We start from the raw sequence: 23,031 nt of genomic DNA, 5'->3' as shown, positions 1-23,031 counted from the left end.
TTTATTAAATATTTGAAATAGTTATTAAATATGTAAAGGTCGCTTGACTTGGAGCCAGAAGATCTGAATTTGAATCCTGCCTTCTTGACTATTTACTACTTTTTGTTAATTAAATTCTGTTGTTTGTTTTTTTTAATATAATCTATATGATCTATCAAATTAGGGTATTTTAAAATCAACTCTCTCAAGGCCCTTCTACCTCTAAGTCTATGTGATTCTGTTTATTGCTGTGAGAGTGGCAAAATAAGTGATCTACAACCTCAGGGCACTTCCAATCTGCTTAAGGAAAAAAAAAAAAAAAGATACACAGAAACACCTCAAAAGCAGCACATAGGAAAAAAATCAGGAGATCTGAGTTGAATGCAGCTGTGCCAATAGTTGCTATATCATGAGGCAAATCATATAATCTTTCTTGGTCTCATTTTCTTAATCTATAAAATGAAAAGGTTGGTCTGTCAGATACTTTTGGTCCTTTCTGACAGTACAAATCTTGATTCTAATTAGAAAAATTTCAAAAGGCACATAACTAAGTACTAACTAATTATAATATAGGGCATATGTATTATTGGAGGTTAGCAAAGGAAATAATCAGTATTTAGAGAAAGCATTATAGTAAGAGAAATCCTCAAATGAGGCTTTATAGGATTTAAATCAACTAAAAAAAAGCATTCAAGGCAAGGAATTGAACATGAATAAAAGCAAAAAGGTTAAAATGAACATTTATTGTGCCTTAAAGAATCACAAAATGGTTGGAATAAAAGTAAAGTCTCTTTATCACAGATGAGAGGCAAGCACTACAGAGTAAAAACAGAATCTGTTCTTTAGCTTAAATAGACATTTTCAGTGTAGAAACAGTTATTTAATCTAGATACTTTGGTATTAAAATATATTCTCTAATTATACTTCTTTCTTTTTTGTTTGTATTCCCTATATATCTGATATTATCAACATAGATCTTATTGTCTTTTTCATAGTTATGTTTTATTTAACATTACTGGCGTGTGTGTGTGTGTGTGTGTGTGTGTGTGTGTGTGTGTGTGTGCGCATGCGCAAAACAAAGGAATGCACAAAGGACCACAGGTCTTCAAAAGAAGATGATTTTGCCTGAATATTACTTTCTTCAATTCTAAGAAAAGAATATAGCAGTGTCCACAATAGCCCCTAAAATATTATAAAAATCTAGTGTGCTCCAGTAACCTCATGGAAGATGGAAACTAACATTTTGCTCTGGTTTTAATGAGGCTTACTGATTCTTTTAAGTGAACATACTGCATCCAGCTTTGGAGATAAAGAACATCCATTTCCTTTCTCCCATAGGTCATATGATCTGATGACTATTTGAGCTGATGTCTCTCTGAGCTCTAATTTATTTATTATATTTGTCCTCCTTTTTCAGAAACAAGTAATTACAAATACCTCTATTTGTTCTGTTGCAGGCTTCTCCACCACACTGGCCAGTTGCTGCAGAATGATGTATTTGTTATCTGCTAGTGATGTTAAAAGTAATTTGAGATCATTCTGAGGGAGAAAAAAATATATAACCAAGTGATAGACAGATTATCTTAAAAATCCACATAGTCCAACTATCCACAGATTAATAATAGCAGTCACTCAATTTCTAAAGTAAGATGAGGCACATATACTTCTCAGGATCTACTACTATTAATGTTGTTTATATGGAATTTGACAAGAATTTGAAACTTTAATACACATACACTCAAATAATATGTAATTTAAAAATTATTACTTCTAACCAATTAAAAAATCCCATGAAAGATTGGATTATAAAGTTGTTGCCTTGAAGAGACATGAAACTAAACTCTTAGAATAGCAGCACACTACTTAATCATTTTATTTGTTGATTATTTTTTAAGACTACAGTAAGGCACATGCAATATTTTTTCATAAATTTTTGGGGCAAGTATTTAAGGGATTTTTGAAAGGACAATAACTTATTTGAGCCTTGTATTTATTCTGCCAACCTAATTTTATTGTATTCATGATGGTCTTGATGTTCTCATAAAGGAATTGACAATCAGGATATGTGTCCTAAAGTGTCTTTTCCAAAGGAGGAATTTTGAGTTGGAAAACTCAATTATAATTTAACATTCTAAATTTTGTTTTAAATACAAATAAATATGCTTATCTTTTAGAAAACAAAATAACAATGTAGGAGGCACATCAGCAGAAATCCATGCCTTGCCTCTGATAGTTTATTTATGCTGAGTTTAGAGAATATGGATAAATATTACCAGAATAGTAAAGCCAGTGCTATTCAGGTAAAGGTAAGCTTTAATTACAGGGAACAACAATAGAAAAACTTCCAAGGATCCACTGTACTGTGAATTCTTACAACTGAGAAAAGAGAACAGCACATGAAAATAAAAGGCAGAATAAAAATACAAGAATGCTGAATGCGAGACAAAAAAGAGAGAGAGAATTATTAAAAAAAAAAAACATAAGGTATTAAGAGGGACAACTACTTTAACTAGGAAAAAACAGACTGCAATTGCAATGAAATTTTCTTAAACATAAGAAAATTGTGAAGAATGAATCCATAGATTGCAATGCTATTAGCAGAATCTTTGAAGATGAAGTATTTATCTTTACATATATTTATTTAAATATGTTTTCCAACTATCTAAACAGATTCAACACAAAATCAATTCTCAGCTGCACAGAAGAAAGCACAAAATGATAAAAGAGTCATTTATATTAACTTGGGAAAATGATGTATCTTGTAGTAGCAGCAGATTTGACTTCTTAATTATATTCAGTTTTGGCTAATTGGATGTAATTGCATGAATCCCCACTGACATATAGAAGGATAAACAAAAGTATACTAGGTATAAGAGAAATCCATTTTCAAATAAATAAATTGGATCTGTGCCTTTTTTGGTTACAGGGAATTTCTCAATGAAGAAACTCCTCCTAATGAGAAGAAAATTAATTCTCTGTGGTCAGATAATTTATGTCTTAAGTGGGACTTGAAATCAGATCTTCCTTTTTCAGAAGGTAGAAACTCTTAAATAATAAATAATTTCATGAAGGAACAAATTCATATAAATGATTAGGTTTTGATGTGTCTTTTTAAAACACTCCAAATACATTTCAGTTGTATATGTCTACAGATAATAATTTATTTCTTAATATATTTTGATAAATTCCCCCCTTCCCTTCACTTGTCAATGGATAAGGTGGGTAGTGGGAAAGAAAAATGAATAGTATATGAAAAAAATGCATGAATATAACTGTGTTCTTTAGACTTGAAGACAATTTTAACTTTTAAAATTAATATGTTGACTCATCAATTAAATAAGCACTTGCAATTTTTGTTTTCATGAAAACTTTTGACTAGTGTTCCCAGGAAATAAATATACTTTGGGTGAATTCCAGGAACAGATAATGTTAAAATATCAATTGATTATTTATAGTTAAGTATAACTAGTATGTAACTATTTAAATACAGAAAATGCATATCTACATATTTAGTCCATCCATTATCTCTATTATCTGTCTTCATTTTCCAAGAATTCATTTTGTTCATTATTGGTATGGAAAAAGTCAGCACTATTATGGCTATAAATAAGAGTGGAGAAATGATGACACATTATTTCAATAGGCATTGAGTTTCGCTGGCATTGCAGGTATTTTGTACTTAAGGAATATAAAAATACTTGTGACTTGACCCTTAAATCATATTCATATTCTAATTCTCCAATTAAATGAGAAGAAAGTATTTTGAAATGCCATAGGTTTTTTGTTTTTGTTTTTGTTTTTGGTTTTTTTTTTTTTTTTTACTACAAGCCAGTCACTGTGGAACTGATTACCTAAATTTTGTCAAACACTGAGTTCTTATCTCAAAAGCTAGAGTTTCAGGATTCATCAAATACTAACTTACTATAATTGTTGATTGTGCTGTATTGCCTAACTTTCTCCAGTGGTTCATCATTCTAATTCTTAGCCTGTATCAAATGTTTTTTGATGTCTGCTGGTTTATAATATAGTTTTAGGTCTAAAATATGGCACTGATACCTAAACCAGGAAGAGGCAAAACAGAAAGAAAATTACAGACCACCATTCTTTGTATTTTTTTCATTAATTCCCTTAATATTCTTGACTTTTTGGAATTTAGTTATTATTTTTCTAGTTCTAGAAAATATTTTTGGCAATTTGATTGATATGGCACTGAAAATATAGACCAATTTACATAGAATTGTCATTTTTATTATTTTAGTTTGTCTAGCCATGAGCAATTGATATCTTCCAATTGTTTAGATCTGACTTTATTTGTGTGAGAAGTGTTTTGTAATTGTGTTCATATAGTTCCTGGGTTTGTCTTGGCAGGTAAACAACCAAATATTTTATTTCGTCTACAATTATTTTAAATGGAATTTCCCTATGTCTTGCTGATGGGCTTTGTCAGTAAAATATAGAAATGTTGATGACTTCTGTGGGTATATTTTATATGCTACATCTTTTCCAAAGCAATGAATTGTTTCCAGTAGGTTTTTGAATGATTTTTTAGAATTCTCTAAGTATATTATCATTTCATCTGCAAAGAGTGATAACTTTATTTCCTCATTGTCTATTGTGATTCCTATAATTTGTTTTTCTTTTCTTATTGCTAAAGCCAATATTTTCAGTAAAATGTTGAATAATAGTGTTGATTCCTGATTTTACTGAGAATGCATCCAGCTTCTCGCTATTACAAATAATGCTTGATGCAGATTTTAGGTACATACTGCTTATTATTTTAAGGAAAGCTCCCTTTATCTCTATGCTCTCTAATGTTTTTAATAAGAATTTATGCTATATTTTTTCAAAAGCCTTTTCTGCATCTATTGATATTATCACATGATTTCTGATGGTTTTATTATTAATATGATCGATTATGGTAATAGTTTTCCTGATATTGACTCAGCCCTGCATTTCTTACATAAATCACACCTAGTCATAGTGTGTTATCTTGCTGATAACTTGCTGTAAACTCTTTGCTAATATTTTATTTAAAATTTTTACATCAATATTCATTAGGGAGATTTGGTCTGTAATTTTCTTTCTATTTTTGCTCTTCCTGTTTTAGGTATCAGTGCCATATTTGTGTCATAGAAGGAATTTGGCAGCACTCCTTTACCTATTTTTCCAAATATTGGAATTAGTTGTTCTTTAAATGTTTGGTAGCAGTCATTTGTGAAACAATCTGGCCCTGGAGGTTTTTTCTTTGAGAGTTCATTAATGACTTGTTCAACTTTTTTTTTCTATAATGGGACTATTTAAGTGTTTTATTTCCTCTTTTGTTAACCTGTGCAATTTTTGTATTCATCAATTTTGACTAGATTGTCAGATTTGTCACTATAGAGTTGGGCAAAATAGCTCTTAATTATTAATTTAATTTCTTTTTCATTGGTAGTTAGATTACCGCTTCCATTTTTTTATATTGGTAATTTGGCTTTTTTCCTTTCTTTTTTTTCTGATCAAATCAACCAAAAGTATATCTATTTTGTTATTTTTTCATAAAACCAAATCTTCATTTTATTTATCAGTTGAATAATTTCTTAGCTTCTATTTTACTAACCTTTTCTTTGAATTTCAGAAATGCTAATTTGGTGTTTAATTGGGGTTTTTGTTGTTTTTGTTCTTTTTCTAGGTTTTTTAGTTCCATGCCTATTTCACTGATCTCCTCTTGCTCAATTTTATTTATGTAGCAATTTAGGGATATAAAATTTCCCGGAAGAACTTCTTTGGCTGCATCCTATTGATTTTGATATGTTATCTCATTATTGTCACTTTTTGGATGAAATTATAGATTTTTTAGAATTAGATTATTTTCCAATTGGTTTTATCTTTTACTGGCCCTTTATTGAATATCATTTTTATTGTGTTATGGTCTGAAAAGGAAGCATTTATTAATTATGCCCTTTTGTATTTGGTTACAAATCATTTTTTTTTTTGTGTGTGTGTGTGTAGGTCAATTTTTGAGTAGGTGCCATATGCTGCTGAGAAAAACATGTATTTCTTTCTGTTCCTATTCAGTTTTCTCTAGAGATCTATCATATATAAGTTTTCTAGGATTCCATTAACCTCCTTAGTTTCTTGTTTATTTTGTGGCTAATTGCATTAATTTTTTTAAAAACTCGATGTATAAGAGTCAAACTATGCATTTTCAAATAATTTCACCATTTACTTTTCATATGTTTTAATCAAATGCTCAGGACAATATATCAATATAAATATCTTTTATAAAAAAAATTTTAGTAAGCAAGCTACTAAAGCCTAAGTGAAGGCAATTTCTGCTTTTTCTTGCTCATGCTCTCTTTTACTCTCTCTCTTTCTTGGTCTCTCTCTTTCTCTCATCCAGAAACTAACATATTTAAGAGTACAGTTGAGATTAATACAAATATAAATCAAACCCCATCAAGACTACTTCTAAAAATATAATTTAAATTACCTCTACTATGTAATATTTCTATCTTTATGAAAATATACTCCTATTAAAATATTATTTTAAAGTAAATTTTATTTGTAAAAGGTGCCTTCATTTTCGTTGATATTTAAAGCTCAAGTTATATCATCATACAAGTCTCATTTATCCCTAATTCACCCAGAGTCAGGGAAAATAACCAAGCATGTTTATTTGATGTATATTAGAACTCTCAACTCAGAGTACAAAATATAACAAATCTAAAGATTTGTGATTTTTAAAAATCCAATAAAAATTTTAATAGAAGTAAAGGGAGTTTGTGGCTAGGTCTTTTAAAGGATATTTAAGTCTCTAAAATATTTTCTCCATAATTCTGTAATATATTTTAAAATCTGTAATAGTCAACATTGATATAGCAAAATTTCCTGAATTCCAATACAATTTATTTAATGTTCTACAATCTCAAGCAATTTTAATTTTGATGTGATTTTCCTATATATCTAACAAACCTCATGGGATTTCAATTTTTTTAATTTTATAAATTAATCAGTTGGTATATTCCTAAACACTAATTATCAGTAATGATTTTTAGATTTGTATCCCACATTAAATAACATTAATTAAATAACATGTTTAGTGATGATGAAATAGTACCATAGAACTACAATTAAATTTGTAGAATAAATTTTTGAAAGGACTCTACCTGGAAATTTAGTATTTGCTGTAACCTTTCTTTCATCTGATGACATCGCTGATTTACCACAGCATCTAACAAGGATAACCTCCCCAAAAGACAGCCCAAAGTGTCTTCAATAACATCTCGGTTATCACCATTTTCAGAAAATGCTTGGGAGAACAAATTCTTGTTCTTGTCCATTTCCGCAGTCATCTCTTTAATATCTTTGGCAAGAGTCTAGAGTCATAAAAAGAAAGATCATATTTAAGAAACCCAGACACATTAAAACATTTATTATCAACTTATATCATATCATTGAAAAGGTAGTGAACTACTGTTATTACTCTAATAACCAATCCAAATTTTTTGAATATTTTAAACTTGACTACAATAATTTTAAGACATATTGGAATTCAATAATTGACATTTCTTAGTAATATTCCCTACTAGAAATGCCCTTTATTGAATACAGAAAAATATAAAATACTAATTCAAAATTCAATAATTTCTTTTTGATTTTAAATCCTCATGTGGTTTTAGATAAATGCACTAACATTTCCATAGATAATTTTTCTTTTTTTTTAATTTTTTAAAATTAATTTTATAATTAGAAATTTTTGACAGTACATATGCATGAGTAATTTTTTTTACAACCTTATCCCTTGTATTAATTTTTCCAAATTTTCTCCTCCCTCCCGCTACTCCCTCCCCTAGATGATAGGCAATCCCATACATATTAAATGTGTTACAATATAACCTAGATACAATATATGTGTGTAAATCCAATTTTCTTGTTGCACATAAAGAATTGGATTCCGAAGGTATAAGTAACCTGGGTAGAAAGACAGTAGTGCAAACAGTTTACATTCAATTCCCAATGTTCCTTCCCTGGGTGTAGTTGTTTTTGTCCATCATTGATCAACTGGAAGTGAGTTGGATCTTCTTTATGTAGAAGATATCCACTTCATCAGAATATATCTTCATACAGTATTGTTGTTGAACTGTATAGTGATCTTCTGATTCTGCTCATTTCACTCAGCATCAGTTCATGTAAGTCTCTCCAAACCTCTCTGTATTCATCCTGCTGGTCATTTCTTACAGAGCAATAATATTCCATAACATTCATACACCATAATTTACTCAACCATTCTCCAATTGATGGACATCCATTCATTTTCCAGTTTCTAGCTATTACAAAAAGAGCTGCGACAAACATTTTGCCACATACAGGTCCCTTTCACATCTTTAGTATTTCTTTGGGATATAAGCCCAGTAGTAGTACTGCTGGATCAAAGGGTATGCACAGTTTGATAACTTTTTGGGCATAGTTCCAAATTGCTCTCCAGAATAATTGGATTCTTTTACAACTCCACCAACAATGCATTAGTGTCCCAGTTTTCCCACATCCCCTCCAACATTCATCATTATTTGTTCCTGTCATTTTAGCCAATCTGACAGCTGTGTAGTGGTATCTCAGAGTTGTCTTAATTTGCATTTCTCTGATCAGTAGTGATTTGGAACACTCTTTCATATGAATGGATATAGTTTCAATTTCATTGTCTGAAAATTGTCTATTCATATCATTTGACCATTTATCAATTGGAGAATTGTTTGATTTCTTATAAATTAGAGTCAGTTCTCTATATATTTTGGAAATGAGGCCTTTATCAGAACCTTTAACTATAAAAATATTTTCCCCATTTGTTACTTCCTTCTAATCTTATTTGCATTAGTTTTGTTTGCATAAAAGCTTTTTTTATTATTATATATATTTTTATAATATTATCCCTTGTATTCATTTTTCCAAATTATCCCCCCCTCCCTCCACTCCCTCCCCCCGATGACAGGCAATCCCATACTTTTTACATGTGTTACAATATAACCTAGATACAATACATGTGTGTAAATACCATTTTCTTGTTGCACAATAAGCATTAGATTCCGAAGGTACGCATAAAAGCCTTTTAATTTGAGGTAATCAAAATCTTCTATTTTGTGATCAATAATGATCTCTAGTTCTCCTTTGGTCATAAATTCCTTCCTCCTCCACAGGTCTGAGAGGTAGACTATCCTCTGTTCCTCTAATCTATTTATGATCTCATTCTTTATACCTAAATCATGGACCCATTTTGATCTTATCTTAGTATATGGTGTTAAGTGTGGGTCCATATCTAATTTCTGCCATACTAATTTCTAGTTTTCCCAACAGTTTTTTCAAATAATGAATTCTTATCCCAAGTGTTGGTATCTTTGGGTCTGTCAAACACTAGATTGCTATAGTTGTACCCTATTTTGTCTTGTGTACCTAATCTGTTCCACTGATTGACTAGTCTATTTCTTAGCCAATACCAAATGGTTTTGGTGACTGCTGCTTTATAATATAGCTTTAGATCAGGTACAGCTACACCACCTTCATCTGACTTTTTTCATTAATTCCCTTGAAATTCTTGACCTTTTATTCTTCCATATGAATTTTGTTGTTATTTTTTCTAGGTCACTGAAATACTTTCTTGGGAGTCTGATTGGTATAGCACTAAATAAATAGATTGGTTTGGGGAGTATTGTCATCTTGATTATATTCACTTGGCCTATCCATGAGCACTGAATGTCTTGCCAATTATTTAAATCTGACTTTATTTTTGTGGCAAGTGTTTTGTATTTAAGCAGTTTACCTCCTCCTCTGTTAATCTAGGAAGCCTATATTTTTGGAGGTAGTCATCCATTTCACTTAAGTTATCAAATTTATTGGCATAAAGTTGGGCAATGAAACTCATTATTTCTCTTAATTTCCTCTTCATTGGTGGAAAGATCCCCCATTTCATTTTTAAGACTAACAATTTGATTTTCCTCTTTCCTTTTTCTGATCTGATTTACCAAAGGTTTATCTGTTTTATTGGCTTTTTCATAAAACCAACTCTTAGTTTTATTTATTAATTCAATAGTTTTTTTTTTTTTTTTTTACTTTCAATATTATTGACTTCTTTTAATTTTAAAATTTCAAGTTTAGTTTTTGGTTGGGGATTTTTAATTTGGTCTTTTTCTAGCTTTTTAAGTTGCAGACCCAATTCATTAATCTTCTCTTTCTCTATTTTATTCAAGTAAGCCTCTAAAGATATAAAATTTCCCCTTATTACCACTTTAGCTGCATCCTACAAATTTTGGTATGATGTCTCATCGTTGTCATTATCTTGGGTGAAATTATTGTTTCTATAATTTGCTGTTTCACCCAGTCATTCTTTAAGATGAGATTATTTAGTTTCCAATTACTTTTTGGTCTATTTACCCCTAACTTCTTGTTGAATGTAGTTTTTATTGCATTGTGATCTGAGAAAAAGGCATTTACTATTTCTGCCTTCCTGCATTTAATTTTGAGATCTTTAAGTCCCGATATATGGTCAATTTTTGTATAGGTTCCATGAACTGCTGAGAAGAAAGTATACTCCTTTCTATCACCATTCAGTTTTCACCAAAGATCTATCATACCTAGTTTTTCTAATATTCTATTTACCTCTTTAATTTCTTTCTTATTTGTTTTGTGGTTTGATTTATCTAATTCTGAGAGTGCAAGGTTGAGATCTCCCACTATTATAGTTTTGCTGTCTATTTCTTCTTGCAACTCTCTTAACTTCTCCTTTAGGAAGTTATATGCTATACCACTTGGCGCATATATGTTTAGTATCGATATGGCTTCATTATCTATGCTACCCTTTAGCAGGATACGATGCCCTTCCTTATCTCTTTTAATTAGATCAATTTCTGCTTTTGCTTGATCTGAGATAAGGATGGCTACCCCTGCCTTTTTGGCTTCACCTGAAGTATAATAGATTCTGCTCCAACCTTTTACCTTTACTCTGTATGTATCTCCCTGCTTTAAGTGTGTTTCCTGTAAACAATATATTGTAGGGTTCTGACTTTTGATCCAGTCTGCTATCCACCTCCGTTTAATGGGAGAGCTCATCCCATTCACATTTACAGTTAAAATGACTAATTCTGCATTTTCCTGCCATCATATTATCTCCTGATTATTCTTTTTTTCCCTTGTCCCCCGAACCCCTTCCCCAGTATTTAATTTATGGACCCCACTTGTGATACACAGCCCTCCCTTTTTAGCATCCCTCCCCCCTCCTTTTAAGTCCCTTCCCCTTTCTTGTACTCTTCCCTTATTCCCCTTTTCCTTTTCCCTTTACCTCTCCCCCCTTATAATGAGGTGAGAGAGAATTCTCTGAAAAACAAATATGTCAATTATTTACTCTTTGGGCCTACTCTGATGAGAGTAAGATTCACACAATGTTTCTTCCCCTCCCTAAATTCCCTCAGATTTGGTAGATTTTCTATGCCTCTTCCTGGGATGTAGTTTCCCTCTTTTTATCTCTCTTTCCTATGTATAATAGATCAAGAATTCAAATTCAGAATACAAAGTTTTCAGTCAACTTTTGTTTTTAATTAATTTATGTCATCATCTTCTTTGAAAGAATCCCTAATTTTCTGCTTTCTTCCTTTGATATCTTATGTTTATAGCTCAGCTAAATTGGATAAAATCTGTTGTTTTTAATATCATATATTCATGGAGACCAAACTTACTTCCTGAGTATAGAGACAAGTTTCTGTTTCTTCTGGTAAAAGGGATGTAGCAACAAATAAATGTTCTTCCACATCATCTAGCCAAATAGAGGTTGCTGAAACTCCATCATATAATTTCTGTTCCAAATGAAAATTTTGCTTCTTTGTCCTCCCACTCTGAGAAAAGAAATTCAAAAGAAGATAAACAGGTCAGTTCTTCCAAAATTTTAAAATGATACTGGATCTGAATTCTTTGTTAAAGGAATGTGTTCTAAGTAAATAGTTCAGATTAGATACATTTTTGCAAGCAATATAAACTATGAAATACTATTTTTTGAGTTTTGTTTCTCATGTGGGAAAGGGGGGGGAGTTATGATATTCATAACAGTGCAGAATGTGACTCTACTGACCTGTTAATGTTCACTTTAGTTACCTTTGACTAGATGCCAACTACAGGAGATAGCAGATGAAATCCACATTTTAAAAATAACATACATCTTTTTTGTAGAATAGAATTTTTTTGAACAAACCAAGAATACAATACCTGAGATGAGACTTCTTCAAAAGTCTGGCTCAAATCATCCAGCAAAGATGTAACTGAGGATTTCGTATGAGTCTGCCCTTCCCCTTTGTATAGTGGCACACCAGTCAGCAGTCTATTTGGCCTACTGTAAAGCTATATAGGAATAAGGACAACTGTTCAGGATAATTCTACAGTACTTTGTTAGAAACACACATGGCACAAATATTGAAAAAAGGGTTCTTATATATAACTCTTCTGGCAAAAAATAATTTGTAGAGGGCATAATTTACAAACTTTATTGTTTTATATTTATCAGTGACAATGTGCTTATTGATTTAAAAAAACACAAAACAAAATAGCTTCCTAATAGAGGAAGCTCCTATTTGCTTTACCTCTAATCTCTCCTCTCTCAAATCCAATAGCTTAATTTTCCCATCCACCATGAAACTCTTCCTTTATCACATCCATCAAAAAAGGTCTCTCATTTGAGATTTTTTCCCTCAATTTTTTTCTTATTTAAACTCTTCTAGTAATTGCCATTCATCAAATACTTAATTTTATACTCCTTTTGTATAAAAATATAGGAAACAATACATTTTTTATGTCACTTTCTACTTTCTCAATGTATATCTTGTGTCTTTACCTTTACTATAAGCTGCTAACCGGTAGGGTCATATATTATATTTCTATGAATTACCCTCCCAAAGGCTAGGTGTATCCTAGAGACAGTCAATAAGAGACACATCCTTAAAGACATTCAATAAATGTTGAATAAAACATGAGTGAATGAATGTTTGGGAAGGAAACTTAAATTTATTACAGTTTATGTTACAAAATTGTGCTTTCAAATATATCTAATAGTCATTAATATAGCTGTCAAATTGGAAAATTACTTCTTGGCAAATTATGTCTTCAAAAAGGAGAGAAGAAACTTTGGAGGGACATTTTGTTATAGGAGGAAGTGAGTAAAGGGAAAAAGACGAAAAAGAGAAATCACTGAAGATGATGTCAAAGAAAAATAGGAAAACAGAGACCTTTACTTTACAGGTTCCTTTGGTAAAAAGAGTTGATAATCATTTTCAAAATGTATTGTTAGCTTCAGAATTCTAGCACTCAAAAAACAATAAAAATATTCACTTAATTCATGGATCCTAATTTGATCATCATTTGTTAACGATATTTAATAATTAAGATAATGGAGGGAATGCCATTAATTATGCTGGTTTTCATATTTATGCCCTAGACTCAACTAAAAGTGAAAAGAACTATATAATTTGAAAATGCAGCAAATAAATTTTCTTTTGAAAAAATAGGGTTTTTAACAGCATAATAAGATATAATAATATTATTTTTCTTTAACTTATGGAATAAAATGAGCATTTTATAACATAATCCAATAAAAAGTTGATTGTTCATGATACTGCACATTTACTGTACACAACTTGCTATTTCATTCAAACATATTACAAAATTATCATTTACTTTTTTCTTTTTTCCCCTCCCCCTATATTATTCTTATAAATAATATTAAATGACATTCTTTTAAAAACCCTGGTAGGATTGTTTCACTATTTCTCTTTGCTACAATGAAATTATAAATAGCTACATAATTGTATATTATCAACAATCAATAACAAAAAAGCAAAAAAAGAAATACCATCTGCTCTTGTTCCTGCTCTAAAGCATTCTGCAACAGTTTCTGCTTGGTACTAAATTCTTGATGAAGACTTTCCCATTTCATACGCATGTGGCTTTCTGCTGAGGTTTTCTCCCCTTCAAATGCCAATTCCTGGGATATTTCATCAGGCTTCTCACTATTAGGAGAGCAGATAATTTCAGTTTACATCTTGTGAAAGAAAAGCAACAAAGTTAAGATTAACCTCTAAATTTGCCATTGGGTTTGGGCATTTGGGGTTGTTAATTTATATGTAATCAATCAATAAACATTTGTTAAGTATCTATTATATGGTAGTTTAGACAACTTCCAAAAAATAAATAAATACAAATATTTAGAAAAGAATATTCAGTAATATTCTAATATACATATTTGTCCTGTGAAACATTTCCATATTAGTTATTTTATTCTAGAAGATTTTAATGGAAAAAAATAAAAGTGAAAAATAACATTCTTTAGTCTATATTCCAATAGATAGAAAGATGTCTGATAAATAAGCAAATAGCATGCTCCATCATTAGTCCTTTATAGGATTGTCTTGGATCCTGATATTGCTGAAAATATTGTACAATATTACTGTGATTGTACAATATTCTGGTTCTGCCCATCTCACAATTGCATCAGTTCCTTTAAGTCTCTTTCCATGTTTTTGTGAAATCATCCTACTTGACATTTAATATAGCACAATTAATATTAGATCACAATCAAATACCAAAATTTGTTCAGACATTTCCCAGTTGATGGAATTCCCCTCAATTTCCAGTTCTTAGCTCCACCAAAAGAGCCACTATAAATATTTTTGAACAACTAAGTTTTTTTTTTTCATTTTTTGGATGTCAGCAAATTAGTATTTAAATATATATAAGATATATAAAATAATAAAATTAATTTGAGATGAAATGCCTATATGGCATCCAGAGCTCTCTATATTGCTGATACTCAATAAATGACCTTATCCTGTTTAAAATCTTTATCAAGGGGGCAGCTAGGTAGTGCAGTTGATAGAGCACCAGCCCTGAAGTCAGGAGAACTTGGGGTCTCAGATCTTCCTAGCCCTGGGAAAGTCACTTAACCTCAATTGCCTTAGAATAAACAGAGAAATAGATAGATAGATAGATAGATAGATAGATAGATAGATAGATAGATAGATAGATGAAATCCTTATCAATAGCCTTGTGATCTCCCTCATTGCAATATAATCTCCTTACAAGTAGAGATTGTTTTATTTATTCTGTTTGTAACTTCAATACTTAGTATGTTGCCTTGCATGCAGAGGGCACTGTATAAAAGCTTCTTGCTGGGTAGATAGACAAATCAGTATCAAAGTCAGAAATAAATTTTTACATTTTCAGTCTTCTGACTTTTCCACAGACTAAATATCTTGGACATTTTATGAGTTATATATTTTCTTGGTCACTGGATATATTAATTATTTTTTTGAGTAAGGGAGGAAATTGGTATGCCCATGAATATGCATTCATAATTAGATACATAAATTTAAAAATAAGGTATAAGCATAATAATTTTTAATTAATTAATTTTTTGCTGAGGGGTTAAGTGACTTGCCCAGGGTCAATAGGAAGTGTTAAGTGTCTGAGGCCAGATTTGAACTCAGGTTCTCCTGACTTCAGGGCTGGTGCTCTATCCACTGTATCACCAAGAAATTTTTTAAAAGTATTTTCAAGCTACCTTTTAAAGTAAGTAGTGCCTCACCATTGATTTATTTAATAGAACAATAGTTTTTATGTCTGAAAATATGATTTAGAGTTGCTTGTCTTTCCTTGGGCAATTTCCAAATTATGAGGATGTAAGACACAAAAATAAAAAGTATGTGGGGGAAAACCAGTAAGGAGAGCCAAAAAGATCTACTTTTTTGCAGTCATGTGTCTATATAAAAAGGAGAGAGGAGAAGAGGGAGGAGGAATGAGAGAGAAGGACCTTTATGATTTTCAATGAGGTATAAACTGAAAGAATTATCAAGGATACATTATCTGTATGACATAACATACACTAGGATAAGACAAGCATAAAATTCCTGCCCTTTGCACTAGAGACAGAATATTGATGAAAACACAGATCTTTTAAAATCTAAAAAGTACTCTATTCTTCTGGTGACTTAATAAGATACATTCAAAACTGTCTTTATTCTTTTATCATCCCAAAGCCTGATCTATTTTGACTAACACTCCAAAATACACCTTGGTTTAATGAGTTTGTGTTTATAACAGAATAGTAATAAAGCTATTTGTGAAGAATTCTGAAGTTTGAAAATTAGTCCTGTTATTAAGTACATCCTGAAATTAGAATTATGCCTGTATTTTATTTGGTATGATACACAAACAGATGGTGACTTAATTAGCTATTTATAACTGTAAGTATATTCTTTCATCTCCCCCCCCCCCCCACACACAAATAATGTTTTCTTATCACGGACCTTCTTTCTAGCAATTTTTTTTCTCTCTTTTTCTTTCTTCTACCCTTCTTAATGCTAAGTGCCAGTATATGTTATATCCATTATATGTGTATAATAAATACCTATAAAATGAAAATTTCTCCTCTTTTTCTTATATCTTCCTACATCTTCTTTCCATTTCTTTCTCTTATGCTTTCCTATTTTTACATCTCAGTTATATGAACATCAGCTATTTTCCAAATCCAAGAATAGCTTAGACAACAGTGAGATATGTTCCTGTTACTGCAAAATCACAATAGCAGAGTTGAAATAGTTGTGGAGGCGAGGAAGGCAAATGCCTGTCTTATGCAAAGGTAGAATGGGTAGCTGCTTATATGCTGTTATCTAGGAGTGCCAAAATGCTCCCAATTTACCACAATATATGGAAAATAATGTTTGACATAGAAATATGCAATGGGGAAATACATTATTAATATGTTGCTTGTCACTAACCTTATTATAATTAGTTGTTCCTGTTAGGATCCTTACAAGGTGCTAAGTCGGTACTTAACAATTCTCTAGTTCAAAGTTCACACCTTTAAAGGAGTTCAAATCTTTAAAGAAGTTTAGACCTTTAAAGGAGTTCACTCATTGGTTTCTTAAGGAGTTCCCACAAGCCCATGAAGTACCCACAACCCCATTCCCTGGGAGGATATAAGGGGCCAACATTGAGTGGGGAAGTCAGTCTGGATTGGGCCAAGGTGAAGACTTCCCAAGGAGAACTTCAGGGAAGCTCGAGGAGACTCAGAGGGAGGATTCAGTAGATTCGCAGGTCCATCAGATTCACAAGTCTAAAGGAAAAGCCTGCTCATGGAATCTGAAAGATTCACATCTAGGATTGAATTCTGGTAAACCCACAATCCCATTCTCTTGGAGGCAGAGTCTAATTCCCATACTCTAGGAGATTCAGAATCAAGATTTCATTCCCACATCTATCTTCCTGTTGGTTGGAGGCTTTGGATTCAGAGGGAGCTAGAGACTGAAGCTGGCTGGAGACATTCTGACAAGAACTAAAACTAAGGCTGGCTCCAGAAGCTCCCCAAAGAGATCTGCCCCCAGAGAATGATTTACAATTTAGAGACAACAGAACATTACAGTTCACAGATTAGATTCATTCCTACAGGATAATTCACCTGCAGGTAAAGGAGAGATAAGCTTTGATTGGGTGGGGTAGAGAAAGTGGTCAATAAATAAAGGAAACCAAAAATTCTAAAGAAGGGATTATTAGTAAAGGTAGCCCCTCTCTGATTTAAGAAAAGAGAAGCAAAAACCATGAGAGGTTCTAGAGAGAAAAATATAAAAAACTGATTTCTGAAAAGGGAATAGAAAAGACCTGAATTAACCTTTGCCTATTTCATAATTATCAATCCAACAAATATTTATTAAATATTTACTATGTATAATGTATTTTGACTTAAAGTCATTCCAAAGGCAAAAAATCACAAATCCCAGGGCTAAATCCAAATGTTGCTCTCTCTAATCTGTTCATTGATGCAGATGAAGACTTCGAGACATAAAATGAGTTCTCCAAAATCATAAAGTCAGTTAGTAGTATAGCCAGAACAAAAACTCAAAGCTCTTTACTCTAAATCCAGCCCTTTTTCATTATGCTATATTACAAAAGACAAAAAATTTTTTTCTTCTGCTATTTATACTGATCAAATGAGATACCATATATAAAATGTTTCACAAAACAAAACACAAAACTAAAGCTTTACATAATTGAATTTTAATAATTATTATTATTTATTACCTTGTGAACCCTAGCAAATTACCCTCTCTAAAGCTTCACTTTGTTTGTATATGAAATGAGGTGACAGAACAAGAGGCATGGAGAATCTTTAAAGCCCATTATATTTCTAAATTCTATGTCTTTTAAGGATGCTTATCCACATTTTAATGCTTATCCACAAAGTGTTTTTTTTTTTTTTTTTTCCCCTGAGGCTGGGGTTAAGTGACTTGCTCAGGATCACACAGCTAGGAAGTGTTAAGTGTTGAAGACCATGTTTGAACTCAGGTCCTCCTGAATTCAAGGCTGGTGCTCTATCCATTGCGCCACCTAGCTGCCCCTACAAAGCGTTTCTTGATGTTAGAAACAGACTATAGGTCTGGATGGATAAAGAATATAATTCATAATTGGATTTGTCATTTTATTAAAAAAGAATAATTTCCTGCTTTCCTGGCTTTCTTATTTTCTGGGAGGATATAGATAGAATAGCTATTTTAGGTAGGAGATAAGTTTAGGCCACTCCAAAAAGCTTCTTGCAACATATTTCCTATCCCAAAGTGAAATGAAACAAAAAATAACATTTAGAATATGATATGAGAAAAATATTTTGTCCAAATAGGTGAAAAGTAGAAGAAAAAGGAGATGAAAGTAAATTGTCTTGAAACATATTTGGCATCATGGTGTAATGGAGAAAGAATTTGTCTCAAAATTAGAAAGGTTCAGTACTAACACTGACATACACTGATTAGATGATCTTGGACAAGTCTCAATCTCTCAGTACCTTAGGAAATTCCCTAAGACTTTAAGTTGCAGAGAAGAAGCAGAACTGCTCACTGGGAGTTCCTCACAGCAGTGAAATTACAACTGTCCATCCCTCTTTCCTCAGCAACAACAACAAAAAATGAAAATTAAAATGAAAATATATATACCTAATGCCAGCACTTTCTCCCCCTGAATGTTGAGTTAGAATTTCTTCTCCACGACTTGCTACTGATCGAAGAAGGCTTTTCTGTTCTTCTAATTCTTGCTCTAGCTCCTAGTCAAGAGTCAGAAAGACAAGAGATAAAAAAAAAGTCAAAATATTTGTGAGCTTAATACAGTTATTTACCATGTCCTTTAGCACCCATAACCCTTCTGTTATCAATTGTTCATAGTATAAAGAATGAAAACACATGAGGCAAACACTAAGTCACTGTAGTAATATCATTACTAATATCATTCTTTATTTTTGATAATAGATGTTCATAAAAAACCTACACAGTGCATTTAATACTATAAAAAGAATCTTATAGAGGTATAGTGCCCCCAAGTGGATTAAATATAGACTTCATAAATCAATGTAAAAATATCCTAATGACATATAAATGGCAGCTTCTCATAAAATAAGATACCCTACTCTTTGAATTCTAGTGAAATGCCTGGTTGGTAACAAAATACTTCTTTAATTTTCTGGCCCTACCATTTTGGATTCTAAAATTATCTGGACTCTTGCTAAATTTTACTTTTATGCTGGGGAGGGACTCACACTGGAAATATGTTTATATCACTTAATTTTTTAAAGAACTTATTTACAGACAAAAAATTACTTTTTTGAAATTACAAATGATCGTTACTTATCTATTAAAGTAGATTCTCTAAGGACTTCTCTTGGTCAAATTTTTAAACCCAGCTTAAGTCATGCATCATATACTTGAAATAAATATGGTTGCATTTCTTTATAGAGGCAGCCAATAGAATGCTAAGCTTGAGGTAAAAAGACCTGGGTTCAAATTCAGTTTCTGACATTGCTAGATATGACCCTGAACAAGCCTTTGAACTTCTATCTTTTGAACTTCAGGCAACTCCCTAGAATTTATCTGCTAAGTCATAGAAGGGGTTGTTCCTGATGGATCAGGAAAGTATACACCTAAATAATAAATTATTCTATAATCCCAAATTTTCATTAATTTGCAGTGCCCCTCCTCCTAATTTTTATAATTAGTGATATTTTATTGAATATATTTTTACTAAATTTCTTTCTTGATATAGAAAAGATAATTTATCAACCCACATAGATAATATTATTCATTTATACAAGAAAAGAAAAAGGCTTCATTGTAGAGAAAAGTGATAATGGAACCAGCAAGACTAAAATTTCTCTGAAAGCATATCTAAACTAAGAAACAAGCAAACTAGAAGAAAGACACTCCCAAAACACATTCTTTCTGAGGCCAGTGATTTCAATCTAGAGTAACATTTTAATAGTTTACTTTTTGCTGTTGAAGGCTGCTCTGTTGCTGTTGGGTTCTTGTGGTTCGAGCTTGTGCCAGCCATTCCTGGACACTTGGGCTCTGAGTGGCTATTAAATCAGCTTCACATTCTTCCTTCTCTTGTGATGTAGCCTGCTTTTTATTAAAAGGAAAACAGCAATCATTTTACTCAAAGCCTAAATGAGATTCAGAACATTTCTGTGTGGTTGAAATAAATAATACCAAAGTGACTGACTTCCTTTGCTTTCACAAATACATTGAAAATAAGACACAGACATCGGGGACAAGAGCAAAGTTTATGGATGCACTTGTTAACACCTAAAAGAACTTTACTCTAATAAAGTTTTCATCATATTAACAAATCAATATATGTTCCTATACTGTGACCTCACTCTTTCCACAATAACAACCAGGGTCTTGAACATAAGAGAAAATGAATTCAGAATCAGGATACTTGGGTTCTTAGTTCCAGCTCTGTCCCTAACTATATGTTTCAAGGAAACTAATTCATATCATGGGCCTCTACTTCTCCAATTGCAAAATGATTGGATTGGAATAAATTAGGGATACTCAAACTTTTGGGGGTTATGGAGACCTTTGGTAATCTGCTAAAATCTATGGACTTTCTCAGAATGACATTTTAAAATGATATAAATACTAAATTTTTCTTAGTAGTTATTAAAAATTAAGATGTACTTCCCCCTATGCAAATTTGTCAACTCTATTCCTAGAGCCATAGACCTCATATTAAGAATTTTTTTAAATAAAAGATCCCTAAAGCCCTTTTTGGCATTAATATCTTATCACTGTTATTTTGCTTTCACCTACTCTCCTTTTCAATCTACATGTCTTAAGTCCAAGATTACATGACCTTATCATGGTCAACTCAATTCTTATAGCCATCAGACTCTCAGAAGAATTTCTGAACATGTGAAGCTTTCTGAATTTTAGATAGGGTCATTTCATGTGAGAGATATGGGAGTTTAAGAATAGGAATCCTCTTAAATCTACTGTCATCAAATATCCTCTCAAGAAGAAGCCATCCGGACTGGCCCTACCTACATTCAAAATTTTCAGTTATTCTGGGGATTTTGTAAACATTGGTGAATCTCCCTTAATCATATATATGCTGGTGTAATCATTCTGACATGTTAGCCTGATTCCACCTATATCCAAATCTAACCCTTATAATGTGCCCTTTGGATTCTTGTTCCAGAGAGAATAAACTCTTCTTCATCTTAGAATGCTTTCTCTCATAATATTTCTATCAAATATCCCTCATTATCCTGTTCAGTATTGGTTATACTTTCCCTCATGCTGGTCCTGAACTGGGAGTCAAAATATTCTTTTCCCCCAATTATCACTTCCAAATTCTTCTTTACTCAGAAATTTTTCCTCTTTTGAAGTCCATACAATTAAAAATTTCTGTAAACTCTATATAACACTGCTTATAGTATGTACTTATTCTTCCTCCTTTTTCAATGAGTTCAACTTTTGAACTTATACGAGGGGCATTAATATACTTACAGATGCTTTCTCAAGTTCCTGAACTTCTCATTTCCCAAATATTCTTAAAGCCTATGATCCATCCCTTCTACTTAATCACAGACAGATAACATTTAAAACACTACCTCTAATCATCATCTACATGTGTTCTACTTTCCTAAATTAGAAACCCTGAAATTCCCCTCTCTGGTCATAATATTCCTATCATTTGTTTCTCCACATGCCTCCCAATAAATTCTGGACTATTTATACTACATTAATTAGTGTGTGAAAGAACCCTTAAAAAGAATTATATAACACATAAATGAATGTTATTATTATTATTATTAATGTTATGGTACTTATGAGACATTTAGACTTTGAACCTTTTACTTTGATGAATCAGAAGGATAAAAGAACAAATACACATTAAGACAGGATTTTATTTACCCTAATTATCTGAACTTCTCTATCAAACTTAATAATTTTAATAGTTGTAAATGGTTTATATGCCAATGAAGTAGATTTCAAATTATATGTGTATATTTCATGTATGTTTCTAAGTGTTAATATTGTCTCCACCTTCCATTAAATTATAAGATTCTCAAAGGCTTTTTTGTAGGTTCTTATGAAGTAACTCCCTATGAACAGTAATAGCTTGGTCAAAGCAACCCATGCTAAATTTTCCACTTATGTCTCACACACTCATTTTATTCTTTAAAAACACAATTAAAATCCTGTCTTAGGTAATGAAGAAGGGTATAGTCACACCACTTTAAAGTACTGAGGCATGTTCCAAGATGAGTAACTAAAGAACTAAACACTGAAGCATTAACATAAGGTATAAATTCTTTAAATAGTAACCTAAACAGTATGTTATCATCTATATAACTGATTCTCAAGCTATTGAATTTCTTCCTAGATTTGCTAATTATAGAACTAAAAGAACATTGGGTCAGCTAGTTGGTCTAGTGGATAGAGCACCAGCCCTGAAATCAGGAGGACCTGAGTTCAAATTTGACCTCAGACACTAAAACTTCCTAGCTGTGTGACCCTGGGCAAGTCATTTAACCCCAATTGCCTCAGCAAAAATGAATAGAAGAAAGAAAGAAAGAAAGGAAGGAAGGAAGGAAGGAAGGAAGGAAGGAAGGAAGGAAGGAAGGAAGGAAGGAAGGAAGGAAGGAAGGAAGGAAGGAAGGAAGGAAGGAAGGAAGGAAGGAAGGAAGGAAGGAAGGAAGGAAGGAAGAAAAGAAAGAAA

The 23,031-nt window shown here is 31.8% G+C and overlaps 1 protein-coding gene across 21 annotated transcripts in view; it reads right to left on the bottom strand.

Annotated features, from left to right (window-relative positions):
- SYNE1 (spectrin repeat containing nuclear envelope protein 1) overlaps nucleotides 1-23,031 on the bottom strand; it is a 571,419-nt gene that overhangs the window by 119,539 nt on the left and 428,849 nt on the right. For 16 of the 21 annotated variants that reach the window (XM_074309511.1, XM_074309493.1, XM_074309505.1 and 13 more), the window contains 7 exons: nucleotides 20,289-20,423; nucleotides 18,969-19,075; nucleotides 13,841-13,997; nucleotides 12,205-12,336; nucleotides 11,682-11,837; nucleotides 7,128-7,337; nucleotides 1,417-1,518 (listed from right to left, as the gene is read on the bottom strand). In XM_074309511.1, coding sequence (XP_074165612.1) covers nucleotides 1,417-1,518; nucleotides 7,128-7,337; nucleotides 11,682-11,837; nucleotides 12,205-12,336; nucleotides 13,841-13,997; nucleotides 18,969-19,075; nucleotides 20,289-20,423 — 999 coding nt within the window. The remainder of the gene's footprint in view (nucleotides 1-1,416; nucleotides 1,519-7,127; nucleotides 7,338-11,681; nucleotides 11,838-12,204; nucleotides 12,337-13,840; nucleotides 13,998-18,968; nucleotides 19,076-20,288; nucleotides 20,424-23,031) is intronic. The other 5 variants (XM_074309498.1, XM_074309501.1, XM_074309508.1 and 2 more) reach the window with 1 other exon arrangement.

Source organism: Sminthopsis crassicaudata, chromosome 4 (assembly GCF_048593235.1).
Source record: "Sminthopsis crassicaudata isolate SCR6 chromosome 4, ASM4859323v1, whole genome shotgun sequence".
In the NCBI taxonomy this organism is placed as follows: Eukaryota; Metazoa; Chordata; class Mammalia; order Dasyuromorphia; family Dasyuridae; genus Sminthopsis; species Sminthopsis crassicaudata.
This window is presented reverse-complemented; position numbering and strand designations above follow the sequence as displayed.